General features: G+C 33.7%; 2 protein-coding genes across 2 annotated transcripts in view; one reads left to right on the top strand and one right to left on the bottom strand.

The window, feature by feature from the left end:
- LOC103510153 (2-hydroxyacyl-CoA lyase 1-like) overlaps positions 1-3,312 on the bottom strand; it is an 18,585-nt gene extending 15,273 nt beyond the window's left edge. The window contains exon 1 of the mRNA XM_008474797.3: positions 3,272-3,312. Coding sequence (XP_008473019.1) covers positions 3,272-3,312 — 41 coding nt within the window. The remainder of the gene's footprint in view (positions 1-3,271) is intronic.
- A 204-nt stretch (positions 3,313-3,516) lies between these two features.
- The window catches only part of LOC103510154 (protein Wnt-1-like), a 32,757-nt gene continuing 16,602 nt past the window's right edge, over positions 3,517-19,671 (top strand). Inside the window, exons 1-2 of the mRNA XM_017444468.2 lie at positions 3,517-3,798; positions 7,430-7,692. Coding sequence (XP_017299957.1) covers positions 7,470-7,692 — 223 coding nt within the window. The 5' untranslated portion in view covers positions 3,517-3,798; positions 7,430-7,469. The remainder of the gene's footprint in view (positions 3,799-7,429; positions 7,693-19,671) is intronic.

The raw sequence follows: 19,671 nt of genomic DNA on the forward strand, positions 1-19,671 counted from the left end.
TTTTTTTTTTCTAGTTAAGCAAGGTCTTTTTACTGAATTGTTAGTTGTATGTATTATTCTTTAACCCATCAAATATACGAGACCTTGTTTAGACTGCTGGGGTAAAGGGACTTTTCAGTCCTATTCGGGCAGGATAAACAAGGTATATTCTATTCTATTCTATTCTACATCCATGTACGATCCGAGTACCTACTTGAAGAGTTTGTCCAGACTTGGTGTAGACTGCAGACTATGCGTCTACATCTAAAGCTTAGAAATAAAATACCTACTTGTATCCTTCAGAGTGAGTTTTAACGTAAGTCCACTCTGATTCACTGAAGGCCGATTTGTGTTGGTTTACTGATGTGATGGTTCGTGTTATATTTTGTAAGTAGAGGTCAGTACGTTGAATAATAATAAATAATTATCAAATTCAAATATCAGTAGTTCCCCGTGAGATCTATGAAGGATATTTTGTTATGATGCCTTGGTTCTAAGTCAAACTCAGGTTACGATAACGGACATCACTCAACATTACCCCAAATACACTCACCCTTGTCTGCAAAATAATGACTATGTCCAACAAAATGAGAAATCTCGCAAATCAACAAAAAAATGTTATCTCATTTTCATGAAATTTCCAACTAAAAAGTACCTCAACATCCATTAAAGGTAAGGGGTTATTCATCGTGGAGAAATTATTGAGAATTCTGATGAATTGTTCCCAGCAAACATCATGAGAAGAAATAAGGACGAATTACGCGAAACTGTAACTTCAGGTATTCCAATGATTCATGTAATAGTACCAGAAGATAGTGAGAATGAATGGAAAGGGTATCCGGAAATGGAACCTCTATTGTCTCTAACCAGACTACTTGTACCTGATGATGACTCTTTCATTCAATCGAAACGGGGAAACTACACAATGAATGAATTCATTTGAAGTTCATGTAAAGTGATTTCTTGATCATTGTTCTTATTTGCCATCATTTGGTTTATTAGAATTGCTATGTCTTTCTTGCCAATTCCTAGGAATTTTCACTCAATGAGTATCAGGTAGTTGACTAGTTGCCGGGACTCTGCCATTCATTTGAAGGCTTCAATATTCCTGAGCTCTTCTTTGTTTGTGTCGAATGTTTTGTCACGTTCATTTAATTCATTTAATCCGTCAATATTTCTGCGGTCGATGGCTAAACCTTCTTTTCTAGCATTCTAAATGTGATTGACGGTGGGGATTAATCTCCCGTAAGCCTAATATTATGAGGAGGGACAATCTATATTGTCTTCACTAGGGAGTCAATTTTTCTACAAAAGTATTTATCTACCATTAATTTTAATAGGAAAACTGGTGTTCTGATTCAATAATTAAACTGACAAGAGCTTCAAAGGCATTGAACATAGCATTATAAAATTATATTTTGACTTTAATCTAAAAATATTGCTTTCATGACTGCGTATAAACCCGTTTTTGATTAATTTGGAAGAAAATACAGTCAAAAACTTCACAAACTGCCTCAAGCCTCAGTAGAAAATAATATAACAGAATATGTATTTAGTCCCGTTACATCACTGTTGTCACATGAACCCTAACAGAAGGTAAAACATGGAAAACAAAATCATCAGATAAATGACGACAAGGGGCGGGAGTCGTTTACCATCAACATAAATCTTACATTAGAGACAAGTGAGATGAGCACATCCACTAATGCATCTAATTTACACAAAAAAGCATAATGTGCTCGCAGAGCTAAGTGAATTTGAACATAAATTCTCCACTAATTATACAGAGAAGTGTGTTATTATATCAAACGCCCTATTCCCTAAAATATACACTAAAAGTACACAATACTGTACTGTTTGAAATGTATTACCTTTATTCAAGTTCAAACGCCTTGTCAACAGTAGAATGACGGCATCAATCCAATTGGATTCGGGCCGAATTGTCTTCCTAACTTCAGAATATGTATTTAGTCCCGTTACATCACTGTTGTCACATGAACCCTAACAGAAGGTAAAACATGGAAAACAAAATCATCAGATAAATGACGACAAGGGGCGGGAGTCGTTTACCATCAACATAAATCTTACATTAGAGACAAGTGAGATGAGCACATCCACTAATGCATCTAATTTACACAAAAAAGCATAATGTGCTCGCAGAGCTAAGTGAATTTGAACATAAATTCTCCACTAATTATACAGAGAAGTGTGTTATTATATCAAACGCCTTATTCCCTAAAATATATACTAAAAGTACACAATACTGTACTGTTTGGAATGTTTTACCTTTATTCAAGTTCAAACGCCTTGTCAACAGTAGAATGACGGCATCAATCCAATTGGATTCGGGCCGAATTGTCTTCCTAACTTGAAATGGAAGAAAAAATAAGTGAAAAAATACCGCTGATATGAAAATGTTATGTAGAAAGAGATTGATACTGTAACAACATCTACAGGTATTTGGAAAAGAAAAGAAATATGTAATGAAAACCGTACTGCACATGGAAAACTACAAGAGCAACAATTCTCTAACAAATAAAGAAGACACCAACGGAAAGTTTGGAAGAATAGATGACACATTGCTTGATGACATTTCAGCTGACCGTTACAACACTGTCATAACAACTTTAAATAGTAACAAACACATGATTGACAATTTTCTCGGTAAAGAGATAAAAAACAAAAGAGTTGACGAATGAATCACGTGGGATTCAATGAATCCTGACCTTTGTGATAAGATACTACACGCACTACGCAAGGACCTCTTTACACACTGCGTTATCAGATAACAGAAACACATGATGTCATGGGGTCACGTGACATTGATACAGATCTGAAATTCCATAACATGCGTCCGTCCTGGAGAAATCGTGAATGGAGCATAATTAACCTGGGTTTAAACCTAAACTCAGACTTTGGTTCCGACCATTTGTCTGCAAAGGATACCCACATCAATGAAAATGGCGTTTCACAGAAGCACATGGCTTTCAAACTCCTCAAAATATACGCAAAGAGTTGAACCATGTCTTACAATGGTGTCGTACACTCCTCACAGGTTCAATAGTATGTATTACACATGTGACTTGTGTCCTGAGAACCATACCTATGAAACCTTAGAACAATCTCAAGATGTCATTCCTCAAGTCCAACTCACAGACATAAGTCATCCGTGTGCGAGACTGCACAAGATATATTTCCATTTGAAAATGAATTATAACAGCCATAGTACTCCTGGTAGATGACGTGATGTAAGGATAAGACTTCTCGCCGTCACACATGTGTCATATCTCACAGCATCTCTGGAGCTTTGCCTCCTGGTGTAGAGAATGGCATCACGGGGTAATTAGTATGGATGAGGTGTAACTTCGCGCAGCAATTGTGTATGATGGTCTGTTCGGTGGTACTGTCCTAGCAAAAAGCGAACTTTTCGTTGGAAATCAAGTTCATAAGGAGACAAATTCTCCGTTATAAAGGCCCAAATTATTGGCCAATAATTTGAGGCTTCATAGTCCGTAAGAACTTCATTTGAAACGAAAAGTTCATTGTTAATTTTCATACACTCCATCACTTGTTTGCTGGGACGTAGGTAAGCTCTATTCACTTCTGTTTCTTGCTTACACACTCTGGAAGAGAAGCAAATAAAACTTTGTTCAAAGAGATGTCCAGAAAATTCTGTGGTCGAAAGTGACGTGAAGAAAAGGTTCAATCAGCACACAATCAGATTCTGCTAATATCATCCAAACATTCCAAAAGCCATTACAAATTCGTAAAACTGGACACAAATAAGAGTAAATTATGAAAAAGATCTCAAGACTACTCGTAAGTATATGGGATTGAAGAAGGACGGTCGAAATGTTAGGTACACGAAGTGAGAATTCAGAATTGCATAAAAAAGAGATATTGCGAATACGATTTCTGCTCTGCAGTATGAAAAATGTTACAATGTATGAAGAAAAAGTAAAAGAATCCAACTTATCACTCAAAAGTGAATTCCTATTAATCAGTGATCCCAAATAGTCGACCAGGATTTGATAGAAACATATGCCGTAAATCAATAGGTACCTAAACAAGTACAAGATAACGATTACGTCTATAATCTAGTTCTCATACAACCCCATAGTCTTCCCCACACTCAAAGTGGCTCCTCCTGTCCTATCAAACTGTTAACAGTCTTATCATGACAATTATTATTCAACACGTTTAAATTAGAGGTGTCCCCAGAAATCCATTCGGTAGACAGTCCAGGACTGAACTAGGTAGCCTCTAAGGGAGAACTTATTGAGGAAGGTCAGTCAACGAAAGAGACTTTAAGTAATCCAATAATATATGAAAAAGAGAACAAGAAAATATTATATAATTTGCAACAATATTAGTAGAGACGCCAAATTCTTCACATTTGATGTTTGATCTTCAATACATTATTGGTGGAGATGTCAAATTCTCCATATTTGATCTTCAATACATTCTTTATTAGTGGAGATGCCAAATTCTCCATATTTGATCTTCAACACAAAAATGGTGGAGATGGTAAATTCTCCATCTGGGATCTTCAATACATTCTTTATTAGTGGAGATGTCAAATTCTCCATATTTGATCTTCAATACATTGGTGGAGATGCCAAATCTATCCTTGTGATAATTCCTGAAGCGATGCCCTGATGTATGGCGTAGTCACAGTTATATGTCTAGTCTCTAAAGTTAATGCCCGATAAACCACTTTGCTTTTGGGTCAGCTTAGGATTTCTTTAATCTTGATTCATTAATGAAGATACCTAATTTAATATGTAGTGGAAAGATAAATTAGTATACTCTGATACAGACTGGATTCTCCCAACGTGTATCATCCCTTTTAAGGAAAACGAGTGTGGATGGAAGACAAAATAGTCAGATTCCTCTTTTATTACGAAAAGTTTGGTACCTAGATTAATGCTGAATTAGTTAGAAATGAAAGCTGTGTTAGAATCAAAGCTAAAATAGGTGGTGGATAAAATTTTGTTTGCGAAATGAGACCTTTATCCCACCGTTCACCCTGTAGATGTACTTACCAAACAAGAACCTCTCTAATGTACACTAACATCCCGTACAAAGGACGGGTCAACCACTAGTGTACACTAACTATCACATGGATATAGAACATGACTGTAATAGATATCCTCCATATATTGTACACACGAATAACACGATAATTTATTGCTATATAAATAAAATTGTAGATTTGTCTGTACATTGCTTAGAATCGTGAAATTTTTAGTTATTCTTACTCCTTATGCATCCAAGAAAAATAAATATGAGGACAGAGATTTATAATTTGACAGTCAATACAATGTCTCCTGGGAATTGCCTCAATTTGCCTCGTGGATGAATCCGGTTGAAATGTTGAGGACAGCAACAATACCATCTGGATAGCATTGGACTGAGTAATAACAATGGAAGGGATATTGATCTGTCCAATAATGAAACCATTCAGAAGTTGAGTAGGTTTTAGAACATTGACAGATCCTTTCTTCAGTAGGAAGGGCGGCGTGATGTGGGGGTGACATGTTTTGTTTTATCTGTGAAAATGGAAAGGAGGTGTAAAAATAGAGGTACAATTGTTATTAGTACTTAATTTACTGACGGTTTAGTATAAATAGTTTGGTCCATTGAACTAGAACACCTAGGGAGACCATTTGCCTAGAGAGTTTAGCCTTCTAAACAGTTCTAATAAGACTGAAATCACTTCAACCCTTTTTTTTCTGAAATAAGTTGTACTCTCGGCAACAGGAAAGTTGAAACAAGATTTTCAGAAGTTGGACAATTTTTCTCTTGCTCTATTTTGCGAAGGCTGGATCCCAGGACCTCCATGCTGCATTACATCCATACGACCAGATAGGCAAACTGCGGTTTAGTATAAATAGTTTGGTCCATTGAACTAGAACACCTAGGGAGACCATTTACCTAGAGATTTTAGCCTTCCAAACAGTTCTAATAAGACTGAAATCACTTCAACCCTTTTTTTTAAAATAAGTTGTACTCTCGGCAACAGGAAAGTTGAATCAAGATTTTCAGAAGTTAGACAATTTTTCTCTTGCTCTATTTTGCGAAAGCTGGATCCCAGGACCTCCATGCTGCATTACATCCATACGACCAGATAGGCAAACTGTGAACCCACTGTGTCAGAAGAATAATGAATTTACTTAGCCACCAATAGAAGAAAAAGAACGAAAGAAAAAGATAAAAAAGAAGTTTTTTTTTCTACATCATGCTTGATTAAAAATTCAAACTTGAGAAATATTATATTCAAGCAAAACTAATTACCAAGCAAAACCTAGGACCCTTTTAGTCTTGAGAATCTTACAATGGATTTTTCTCTGGATAGTCGAAGTACTTGCTTTTCTATTGGTCCGTTTTCAAAATCTCTTATGATATTTGCCCATGAACATCCGTCTTATCCAAAAGCCAGATGTATCATAAACCTCGAGTTTAAGAAAAGTTCTGTTCTGTTTCTGGCTCATTATTTAGACATTTAGGGGTAGGGAACAATTCCCTCATATTTCATTGCCCTCATATCAATCAGCATTGGGATTTCTTCATTCTTTTGTTTCGCTCAATTCGTTCTGGCTCTCTTCTCGAGTGCTCTTTTGTTCTTCTGTGGTTTTTTTCAAAATCTCTTATGATATTTGCCATGAACGTCCGTCTTATCCAAAAGCCAGATGTATCATAGACCTCGAGTTTAAGAAAAGTTCTGTTCTGTTTCTGGCTCATTATTTAGGCATTTAGGGGTAGGGAACAATTCCCTCATATTTCATTGCCCTCAAATCAATCAGGTTTTTCAAAATCTCTTATGATATTTGCCCATGAACGTCCGTCTTATCCAAAAGCCAGATGTATCATAAACCTCGAGTTTAAGGAAAGTTCTGTTCTGTTTCTGGCTCATTATTTAGGCATTTAGGGGTAGGGAACAATTCCCTCATATTTCATTGCCCTCAAATCAATCAGCATTGGGATTTCTTCATTCTTTTGTTTCGCTCAATTCGTTCTGGCTCTCTTCTCGAGTGCTCTTTTGTTCTTCTGTGGTGTTGTTTCTAGTATTTCATTCATTTCCAGAAGTCAGTTTTGAACCAAACCCCGTCCACTAGCACTGAAAGGTACATAGACCACCCGCTACTAGTTTTGGACAGGTGAGAGAGAGAGAGAGATGTCTTTTGAACCAAACCCCGTCCACTAGCACTGAAAGGTACATAGACCACCCGCTACTAGTTTTGGACAGGTGAGAGGGAGAGAGAGATGTATTCAAAAGCAGATATTAAAAAAAAGGCTTTATCTCGAAAGCTTATAGAAGATCACTAGGTCACAGGTCTGGAAATATAGCTTTTATTGGAAACACCATTCTAACATAATATTATTTCTGTTTAGTCTTGAATAAAACATTCCTTCCCTCCCCCACTGACACTGCATTTTTTTTTCGCAGGGGAATAGCAAAGGCCGGTGAACCCAACAATCTCCTCCCAATGTCCCCCGGCATGGCCTACATGGACCCCACCGTCCATTCGACACTGAGAAGAAAACAGAGGCGGCTGGTGAGAGAAAATCCGGGCGTGCTCTTAGCTGTATCAAAGGGAGCCAATCTAGCCATTAACGAATGTCAGTTCCAATTCCGGAATCGAAGGTGGAACTGCAGTACGAGGAACTTCTTGCGAGGCAAAAATTTGTTCGGGAAAATTGTAGATAGAGGTAAGTGCTCAACAGCTTTTGATTTAAACATCAAAGAAATAAGTTTGTATTAACTTATTTCTTGGTACACACTCTTGGTAAAACAATTCAAACACTAAAAATGATTTTGGGTGAATAAAAACATTTGGCTTTATGTTTTACGTATATATAGGTATATATAGATTTTTTTTTTTTTTTTTTTTTTCCCGTTAGTTGAAGCGAACTTTTCGTTGGAAATCAAGTTCATAAGGAGACAAATTCTCCGTTATAAAGGCCCAAATTATTGGCTAATAATTTGAGGGTTTATAACGGAGAATCAGTCCGTAAGAACTTGATTTCAAACGAAAAGTTCATTTTCATGTTAATTTTCATACACTCCATCACTTGTTTTCTGGGACGTAGGTAAGCTCTATTCACTTCTGTTTCTTGCTTACACACTCTGGAAGAGAAGCAAATAAAACTTTATTCAAAGAGATGTCCAGAAAATTCTGTGGTGGAAAGTGACGTGAAGAAGAACGAGAAGAAAAGGTTCAATCAGCACACAATCAGATTCTGTCAATATCATCCAAACATTCCAAAAGCCATTACAAATTGGTAAAACTGGACACAAATAAGAGTAAATGATGAAAAAGATCTCAAGACTACTCGTAAGTATATGGGATTGAAGAAGGACGGTCGAAATGTTAGGTACACGAAGTGAGAATTCAGAATCGAGTAAATTTAATATAGCCTTTTTTATTTTTTCTTAGTGCTTTGTGTTTTCAATATTTCCATGTCCTCTTATTCAATTTGATTGCTTTGTTGCTTTATGAAAGGAAGCTTTAGAGCTTTTTTAAACCTTAAGATTTTTCAAAAAGGAGAAAACCCTTTTAAAGGGGGTAATAATACATAAATGGGGGAAAACTGGTGTTCTGATTCAATAATTAAACTGACCAGAGCTTCAAAGGCATTGAACATAGCATTCTAAAATTATATTTTGACTTTAATCTAAAAATATTGCTTTCATGACTGCGTATAAACCCGTTTTTGATTAATTTGGAAGAAAATACAGTCAAAAACTTCACAAACTGCCTCAAGCCTCAGTAGAAAATAATATAAAAGAATATGTATTTAGTCCCGTTACATCACCGTTGTCACATGAACCCTAACAGAAGGTAAAACATGGAAAACAAAATCATCAGATAAATGACGACAAGGGGCGGGAATCGTTTACCATCAACATAAATCTCACATTAGAGACAAGTGAGATGATCACATCCACTAATGCATCTAATTTATACAAAAAACCATAATGTGCTCGCAGAGCTAAGTGAATTTGAACATAAATTCTCCACTAATTATACAGAGAAGTGTGTTATTATATCAAACGCCTTATTCTATATTGTCTTCACTAGGGAGTCAATTTTTCTACAAAAGTATTTATCTACCATTAATTTTAATAGAATTATTTCATCCTAGGCCTTTCCCAATGAAATACCTAAGAAAAAACTAAAAATGATGGCTATAATAACAGACAACATTAATAGCAAACAATACGTTATGTACACTAACTATCACATGGATATAGAACATGACTGTAATAGATATCCTCCATATATTGTACACACGAATAACACGATAATTTATTGGTCCAGAAAATATATTAGATATAGTTTCTAACATCAAATTGCTATTGGACCACAGAAGTAGAATCAAGCGTATCCACATATGATTATTTATCGTTCATAGACAGGCAGGACTGGTAGGTCCGAGACTAAAGCAAATACATTGAAAACAACCGGCTCATATTATATGGACTTCTACTGACGACTCTCAATAGCTGTCAGAATTGGGTCGAAGTTAGCTTATATGCAAACAAGCTGGAAAATTTTCAACTTAATTGTGTATTTTTTTTAATTATTATTATTATTATTATTATTATTATTATTATTATTATTATTATTATTATTATTATTATTATTATTATTATTATTATTATTATTATTATTATTATTATTATTATTATTATTATTATTATTATTATTATTATTATTATTATTATTATTATTATTATTATTATTATTATTATTATTATTATTATTATTATTATTATTATTATTATTATTATTATTATTATTATTATTATTATTATTATTATTATTATTATTATTATTATTATTATTATTATTATTATTATTATTATTATTATTATTATTATTATTATTATTATTATTATTATTATTATTATTATTATTATTATTATTATTATTATTATTATTATTATTATTATTATTATTATTATTATTATTATTATTATTATTATTATTATTATTATTATTATTATTATTATTATTATTATTATTATTATTATTATTATTATTATTATTATTATTATTATTATTATTATTATTATTATTATTATTATTATTATTATTATTATTATTATTATTATTATTATTATTATTATTATTATTATTATTATTATTATTATTATTATTATTATTATTATTATTATTATTATTATTATTATTATTATTATTATTATTATTATTATTATTATTATTATTATTATTATTATTATTATTATTATTATTATTATTATTATTATTATTATTATTATTATTATTATTATTATTATTATTATTATTATTATTATTATTATTATTATTATTATTATTATTATTATTATTATTATTATTATTATTATTATTATTATTATTATTATTATTATTATTATTATTATTATTATTATTATTATTATTATTATTATTATTATTATTATTATTATTATTATTATTATTATTATTATTATTATTATTATTATTATTATTATTATTATTATTATTATTATTATTATTATTATTATTATTATTATTATTATTATTATTATTATTATATTTTTTAGATTAACATTTAGTTAGCAATACACTGATGATGGCGTAACAGCCGAAATGGATCCGTCTGTTATTTAATAAAAATGTACGTAAAACATAAAGCCAAGTGTTTTTACTCACCCAAAATCATTTTTAGTGATTTTATTAATTGTTCTCTAAAGTATGTAAATTGCATGTAGGTTTTAATTTTGCATAAATTCATTATTAGATTCGATATATTGAAATTATCTTGAAGTCATTGAAACTTCAGCTGATTTTAGGATTTGCACCGTTGGAATCTACGAATTTTTTAGTAGATGGAAATTTTCTTTACGAATAATATGTAATCGTTAGATAACAAATACCTTTATAATGAATGGTCTTCAGCAGATAACCTTATTCGGCACACATTTTGACTGGTACTGAGTGACCGATTACTTTCTTCGAGCACCAAACTTTCGGTTTCTATTTCTCTCAACCGAAACAACAAAGAACTTTGACACATTCCACCGATTGTCAACATTTCAGGCCATCACATCTGGTTGTGGTTTGTGTTTTTGTTTTCAAATCGAATAACAGCTTACTTTAAACATGTGTGAAAAGTAAACCAAACAATGAACTATTTATAAGTCAAACAGATAGACAGACTCAAGTGTTGATTCAATAACAGTTTTCAAACATACACACATCGGATTCTCCGTAAGTCCGAGTGGGATTTCGGCTCTCGTTCATGAATCCATGGGATTTTTACATTAGTCGCATTTGGAGATTCCAATACCAAACATATTTTCCCCTGACCAATATCCATTCGTTTGAAATGTCAAAATCAACAACCAACCTCTGTTCTCAAAGAGGGAGCTGGATTTCGCTAATATTGCTATTTGAAGTATTGGTGGAGATGTCAGTTTTTATCAGACCTTCAATATTTCATTACTGGAGATGCTGAAACATCAATACAAGATCTTTATTAGTAGGTACGTATTAGTGGAGATGCTAGATTTCCTGAAGTCGATATAAACGTCTGAAGTGTACTCAAAACGTAGTCACTTTGGTCAGTTCCTATCAATATCATCAGTAACTTTACAAGCTGAAATTGAACCATTGAGCCGCCCCGTTCAAATCAATGATCCGACCACTTTAACAATATTGAATGTCACTTCATAAAGTGGATATAGAAGACGGGGGATCGGACAGAAATTTTATGTGAAAACGTCACCGCAGTGTGACAGAAGTGTATTTGGATCTCGGGTTAGAATCAATATTTGCACATGTCTCTCGGAAGCACTTCTGAAGACACGTCTCCTTTCAAGGCTTCGAAAATGTGCCCCTTCAGGTTTCCAATGTTTATCTAGCTGATCTATTTATCATGTTTCTTCTCTTTTTTGTGAGGATATTGATTTCTTCCTTCCTCTCAATGGATTCACATTAGGATTGTGTGAAGGACCAAGATAGCAACTAATACTATCCGGAAATGAGCTTTTTCTCGTTTTCTCATTTGATTTTCCCCCACGGACCTTAAAGGAATTAATGCAATGCACTTACTAAAGCTTAAATTTCAGATGTACATGCCCGAATAAAACTTATATCGACTTTCTAGCTTTCTACAGATTTTTCCTCAAATAAGATGTTCTTCTGTAGGACTTATCTGCTTCGGATTTGATGGTTCGAAACAATAATCCAACGCCACAAAAGTGATCCTACTGAAAATGAGACTAGAATTGACACAAGTAGCATGACACTTGATGTCATTCTATAAACAGACGGATGACAGATTATCAAGAAGTCAGATGACAGCTGGGGGTCTTCTCACCTGGGGGGAAGTCAAACTAATTTCCTTCAAATTAACCGTGAAAAACAAACACAATTATCAATTTAATTTCAACACCAAATAGCTTCGTTTGAATAAAAATTGATATTGTTACTCAAGTTTCTCAACAAGGTTACTATGGGGAAAAATAAATATGAGGACAGAGATTTATAATTTGACAGTCAATACAATGTCTCCTGGGAATTGTCTCAATTTGCCTCGTGGATGAATCCGGTTGAAATGTTGAGGACAGCAACAATACAATCTGGATAGCATTGGACTGAGTAATAACAATGGAAGGGATATTGATCTGTCCAATAATGAAACCATTCAGAAGTTGAGTAGGTTTTAGAACATTGACAGATCCTTTCTTCAGTAGGAAGGGCGGCGTGATGTGGGGGTGACATGTTTTGTTTTATCTGTGAAAATGGAAAGGAGGTGTAAAAATAGAGGTACAATTGTTATTAGTATTTAATTTACTGATGGTTTAGTATAAATAGTTTGGTCCATTGAACTAGAACACCTAGGGAGACCATTTGCCTAGAGATTTTAGCCTTCTAAACAGTTCTAATAAGACTGAAATCACTTCAACCCTTTTTTTTCTGAAATAAGTTGTACTCTCGGCAACAGGATAGTTGAAACAAGATTTTCAGAAGTTAGACAATTTTTCTCTTGCTCTATTTTGCGAAGGCTGGATCCCAGGACCTCCATGCTGCATTACATCCATACGACCAGATAGGCAAACTGTGAACCCACTGTGTCAGAAGAATAATGAATTTACTTAGCCACCAATAGAAGAAAAAGAACGAAAGAAAAAAGATAAAAAAGAAGATTTTTTTTTTTCTACATCATGTTTGATTAAAAATTCAAACTTGAGAAATATTATATTCAAGCAAAACTAATTACCAAGCAAAACCTAGGACCCTTTTAGTCTTGAGAATCTTACAATGGATTTTTCTCTGGATAGTCGAAGTACTTGCTTTTCTAATGGTCCTTTTTTCAAAATCTCTTATGATATTTGCCATGAACGTCCGTCTTATCCAAAAGCCAGATGTATCATAGACCTCGAGTTTAAGAAAAGTTCTGTTCTGTTTCTGGCTCATTATTTAGGCATTTAGGGGTAGGGAACAATTCCCTCATATTTCATTGCCCTCAAATCAATCAGCATTGGGATTTCTTCATTCTTTTGTTTCGCTCAATTCGTTCTGGCTCTCTTCTCGAGTGCTCTTTTGTTCTTCTGTGGTGTTGTTTCTAGTATTTCATTCATTTTCAGAGGTCAGTTTTGAACCAAACCCCGTCCACTAGCACTGAAAGGTACATAGACCACCCGCTACTAGTTTTGGACAGGTGAGAGGGAGAGAGAGAGATGTTTCAAGCTGAACTAAAAGCAATTGATATCTATCTATTATCGTCCTGTAAGGTAAAGAGAGATCTTCACTGAGGGAAAAAGAGATTTTCCACTTTCCAGCAATATTCCTGAATTTACAAAAAATTCCATGCTCCTCTCTCTCTCTCAAGATGATTTCATTCCTTTTGTTTTGATTTTAACTGTATGAGACATCAGTGTAATGACACAAAACCGATGACATCGGCAAAGAATCATCAATTTCTAAAGCGATCTTATCGTTTTCTAATTTCCCTAACACATGATTTCTACCTGGCCAAGATCTGTACCTACTGATGCGGTGAGAAATGCACATTTTTCCTCATCTCAGGTCAGACGTTCATTTCATGAGCTTGGCAATACGACCACTATCCTGAAAGTACTATTCATGGCATGCACATTTTTCCTCATCTCAGGTCAGACGTTCATTTCATGAGCTTGGCAATACGACCACTATCCTGAAAGTACTATTCATGGCAGACGCTCCAATGCGAAACCTAATGTGCATAATCAATTCCATGCCTCACGCTGAAACCATCTCCGTATAAAATAATAAAATGCCATAATAGAATGTTAATTATGATTTAATAAGCTAATACAGCTAAACCTCTCTATCTAAGTCGTGTATTAAGTGAGATGTCAGGAAATAATGGCGAGCCATAGGGCAGTCGTACCAAAGGTGGAACAGGAAGGCCGTGGTAAAATTTTACCAGAGGATTGAAGGAGATAAAGCTGATAAAATGTCAGTGAATCAGGAAGTTGAGGTGTAAATCGGTTGTAGCTTAGAAAAATTGTTACAAGGCAATGTTTTACTATGCTGAGTATTAACATCATCCAAGATAAAAGTAATACCTACCTAAGTAGGTAAGTATACAAATGTTTTTAATTAACAATTCCACAAGCCATCTAAAAATTGTAAATTAACATCCAATTTCGCTAGGATAATCATCCATTTCTAAAACAGCTTTGTAAAATGTTTGTACACTGCCCAACTGTCCTATATTGAGTAGCACTTAGCTTACCTACGTTCAGTTTTATCATAAAGTCCTCGACCCACGGTCTGGTCATGTTAAGTCCACATAAGCCTCTCATGTATAACACTCGATCGGTTGGTAAAAAACACTTTTAATAAAAATCATATTAATAATTTGAAAGTAGGTATACATAAATTAACAATTCCACAAGCAATCTAAAAATTGTAAATTAACATCTAATTTCGCTAGGATAATCATAACAGCTTTGTAAAATGTTTACTGTCCTATATTGAGTTGTTTACTGTCCAACTGTCCTATATTGAGTAGCACTTAGCTTACGTTCAGTTTTATCATAAAGTCCTCGACCCACGGTCTGGTCATGTTAAGTCCACATAAGCCTCTCATGTATAACACTCGATCGGTTACACTTAATTGCACATCGGCAGATTCTCTACTAATGTTGTCTATATCTTCATCACTAGGAATGCTTCTAATAGTCTTCCCAGTGCTTTTAGCACTTTGTTCAGCGCCAGCGTACACGAAATTTCTTCGAGATATCTTTTGTATTCCCACATTTTTTTTTTTATATTTTTTTTATTTATTTTTTATTGTAGTGGTGAAAACTTTACAAATTTAGATATTCTTTAGAAATTGAATGTTGGAAAATATGTTTACATTAGCTTTTGGAAGTAAATTGGACCTGTCGTACATACACCAGTAGTACACTCTTCATTTATTTGTTAATTATTTTGTTACTTGTAAATATTAAATGTGTTCTTAAGTGCTTTACTTCGTCTATAACAATATTTTCCTCAAGGACAATCTCAATGTCTCCTTCACTCATCTCTCTTTTTGAAACCACTTTCTCTACGTCTCATTCTTCATTGAAATCGGTCGGATAAATTATTCCGAAAAGAGGTTCAGTTTGGGTGAAGAATTAAGTAAATTGGACCTGTCATACATACACCCGTAGTACACCCTTCATTTATTTGTTAATTATTTTGTTAATTGTAAATATTAAATGTGTTTTTAAGTGCTTTACTTCGTCTATAACAATATTTTCCTCAAGGACAATCTCAATGTCTCCTTCACTCATCTCTCATTTTGAAACCACTTTCTCTACGTCTCATTCTTCATTGAAATCGGTCGGATAAATTATTCCGAAAAGAGGTTCAGTTTGGGTGAAGAATTTTTTGCAATTCCATGGACTATTAAGGCAACGTGTATTATATCATGGCTTTGTATATCGTTACATCTTCCTAATGCAAGTACAGGCGATGACCTTGAGCGATAAAGTGGGTCCACACTTCACACTTGGAATTGAAATCCGGGCCGTCGCACAGCTTCGCAAGTCCACACTTCACACCACTTTTGGAGTCCAAGTGCTTGCGTGTGATAAAGTTTGCCTTCTTTGTTTTTATCCGGCTTCCAACGCAGGAACGTAAAGATGATTGACCATAGTGATAGATTATGGTTTACCATTTGCCAGCACCGGTAATACGTCCTAGAGATAGACTACTAGAACTAGAAACTTTTTCCCAAGCATGAATGCGACTACACTAGTTGATAGCAAGATAACTATATGTACTAGTTTGGAGCACCACGTGTGGAGACTGATAGATACTATGGTTTACCATTCGCCAACACCGGTAATACGTCCTAGAGATAGACTACTAGAAACTTTTTCCCAAGCATGAATGCGACTACACTAGTTGATAGCAAGATAGAAGATGAAATAACATACATTTTTAACTTCCCCAATCTATCAGTCTCCACGTGTGGATAGATAGGTACTATGATAGATACTATGGTTTACCATTTGCCAACACCGGTAATACGTCCTAGAGATAGACTACTAGAACTAGAAACTTTTTCCCAAGCATGAATGCGACTACACTAGTTGATAGCAAGATAGAAGATGAAATAACATACATTTTTAACTTCCCCATAAAACATATTGGAAACACATTTAGACTAAGACCTACTTATAGACAACCTATTAGACATTTCAGTCCGTCGATAAAAATGATGGTCGTAAAATTTGGATTTATAAAGTATATCCAGGCAGCGACTACTCCATAAATTCCTAGGAACATAACGTATGGACGCTGGACGGGAATGTCCATTTCGATAGGAAAACTAATAACTTTATGCATTTTATAGACATGCTTTCAATTTTACCCAAGAAGCTGTGAGAAGAAAAAAAAATTCTAAAATATTTGCTGAAAACATTCAAGTGTTTTAAACGAGAAGACCCGCCCACCTGTGAAAAGTGCGACGCTCCCCTTACAGTAGAACACATCCTGTTGTCCTGCCAAAATATGCGATTCCTAAAATATTTGCTGAAAACATTCAAGTGTGTCAGTTAGAAAAATCGTAACCAAAATCTTTAATTTCTAATTTATTTTTATTTAGATCATAAAAAATTGTTTTTGGAATTAAAAAAAAAAAACTGAAAACTCATAGGTGAGTTACTGAGTAATAATAATAATAATCTCAACCCTGCAAATGGCCTTGTTGCTAAATTGTATTAAAAATAAATAAAATAACATTCAAGTGTGTCAGTTAGAAAAATCGTAACCAAAATCTTTAATTTCTAATTTATTTTTATTTAGATCATAAAAAATTGTTTTTGGAATTAAAAAAAAAAAACTGAAAACTCATAGGTGAGTTACTGAGTAATAATAATAATAATCTCAAACATATTAACTGTGTACGTAGTGTAAATGCTATCAAAAATATTTCTAAAAAGTAAGACAGAATAAAAGTAAATTACCTATGTCCACAAGTTAAGTTTGATTTGACCAATTTGAAATAACCCAAAATAATATTAAACAATTCTTGGATTATATTCAACTCCCACACTTGCTAAATCTGATAGACACTGGGTTGTAATCAAGTAGGTGGTATCATCCTACCTATGTCCACAAGTTAAGTTTGATTTGACCAATTTGAAATAACCCAAATATTAAACAATTCTTGGATTATATTCAACTCCCACATTTGCTAAATCTGATAGACACTGGGTTGTAATCAAGTAGGTGGTATCATCTCATCTGGATTCCGACAATACCTAAACATGCATCAGATACTGAGCCTCATCAGGTAGAAGAAACCAAAGCAAAAAGAACAACTAGCAAGAAGTGTTAGTCAATTAAATTATAAGGGAGCCACCCATATAGATAATGATAGAGGATGATAATGAAGATATCAAAGTGTCTGTACGGCACCAAACACTCTCGGTCCCTTTGAAATCTATCTTCCACGCTTCATCGAGGCGGTATTGGTCGCGAAAAATACCCATTTAATATATTATCAATATTATGTTAATATTAATACTGATATTACTGATCAATAGGAATCTTATCACCACAAAATCCTTGTAATACATTAATATATTATCAATATTATGTTAATATTAATACTGATATTACTGATCAATAGGAATCTTATCACCACAAAATCCTTGTAATACATCATCCAAAAGAGTATATCTAACTTCCGCACCAGACATTCTTATAAGTACCAGAACTCCAGTTTTGAAGTGTTCCCTTTGCATGTATTGCAATGGTTCATACTTAAAACTGATACAGAGCCTCTTGGAGCAAAAGGGTTCGTTGAAAACCCCCAGAGCTCTGGGCTTGATGGTAATGATAGACCAGATTTAATATATATCAATATTATGTTAATATTAATACTGATATTACTGATCAATAGGAATCTTATCACCACAAAATCCTTGTAATACATCATCCAAAAGAGTATATCTGACTTCCGCACCAGACATTCTTATAAGTACCAGAACTCCAGTTTTGAAGTGTTCCCTTTGCATGTGTTGCAATGGGTCATACTTAAAACTGATACAGAGCCTCTTGGAGCTAAAGGGTTCGTTGAAAACCCCCAGAGCTCTGGGCTTGATGGTAATGATAGACCCTAGGTCAGTAATCATCACGCAGCCGAGGCGGTAGGTGATGCTATTGCCTCGGGGAACCATATCATCTTTCTTCATAAATTTGTTGACTTATATCTTGCCGGCTTACCAGTTTATATGTAGCCCACAAGATTCTTTCGTAATTGTTTCAAGTCTAGTGCTTTGTAGTTTGTTTCACACGGTGCGCATGCGGTTTGCCTAATTTTGCAACGTTTGTTGCGATTATTGTGTGAGCACTTGCGGACACTAACACAATTTTTTATACTACCTATTTTTACTTTTTTCTAATCGATCGCTTAGAAAACAGTATGAGGATTATTGATCTTTGCATTTACCTTCTATACTTCTACGAGATTTTCGTATAAATTTAAGGAAGAATTGCCAGAAGATAAGACATTTCCCCTGATAAATTTGTAAGGAATCATAGGCATCTTTCAGATATTATGTAGTTCAAGTATTTGAAAAATAATTAAAGCAAATTTAACGAAATTCCTGGACGAGTGCGAGACAGGATCAAACAAACACCTATTTTTACTTTTTTCTTATCGATCGATTAGAAAACAGTATGAGGATTATTGATCTTTGCATTTACCTTCTATACTTCTACGAGATTTTCGTATGACCCCTGAATGTATTTCTTACGACTTGCGAAATTCCGTTTAAACAAATCAAGGACAACCACAACCGGTGTGTTCTTTATTCGGATCTTGTCAAGTAGAACTCTGTTGTTTGGCTGTAAATTCTCCTTTTTCTCTCTACTAAATATTAAACAACTGTACGACTAAATCATTTGTCTCAACAGACAAATAGAGATGTTTCCAATATTTAATCAAAATGCCCAGGGCTGTAAATTCTCATTTTTCTCTCTACTAAATATTAAACAACTGTAAGACTAAATCATTTGTCTCAACAGACAAATAGAGATGTTTCCAATATTTAATCAAAATGCCCAAAAATACAAAGGAATATATTAAAAGAATATTAGTAAAAATAGCAAACAAAACTGTGCTACACAATACAATTCCCCAGTAGCTCTAACAAGAAACAAAACT

The sequence above is a fragment of the Diaphorina citri genome, unplaced genomic scaffold (genome assembly GCF_000475195.1).
Source record: "Diaphorina citri unplaced genomic scaffold, Diaci psyllid genome assembly version 1.1 scaffold565, whole genome shotgun sequence".
Lineage (NCBI taxonomy): Eukaryota > Metazoa > Arthropoda > Insecta > Hemiptera > Psyllidae > Diaphorina > Diaphorina citri.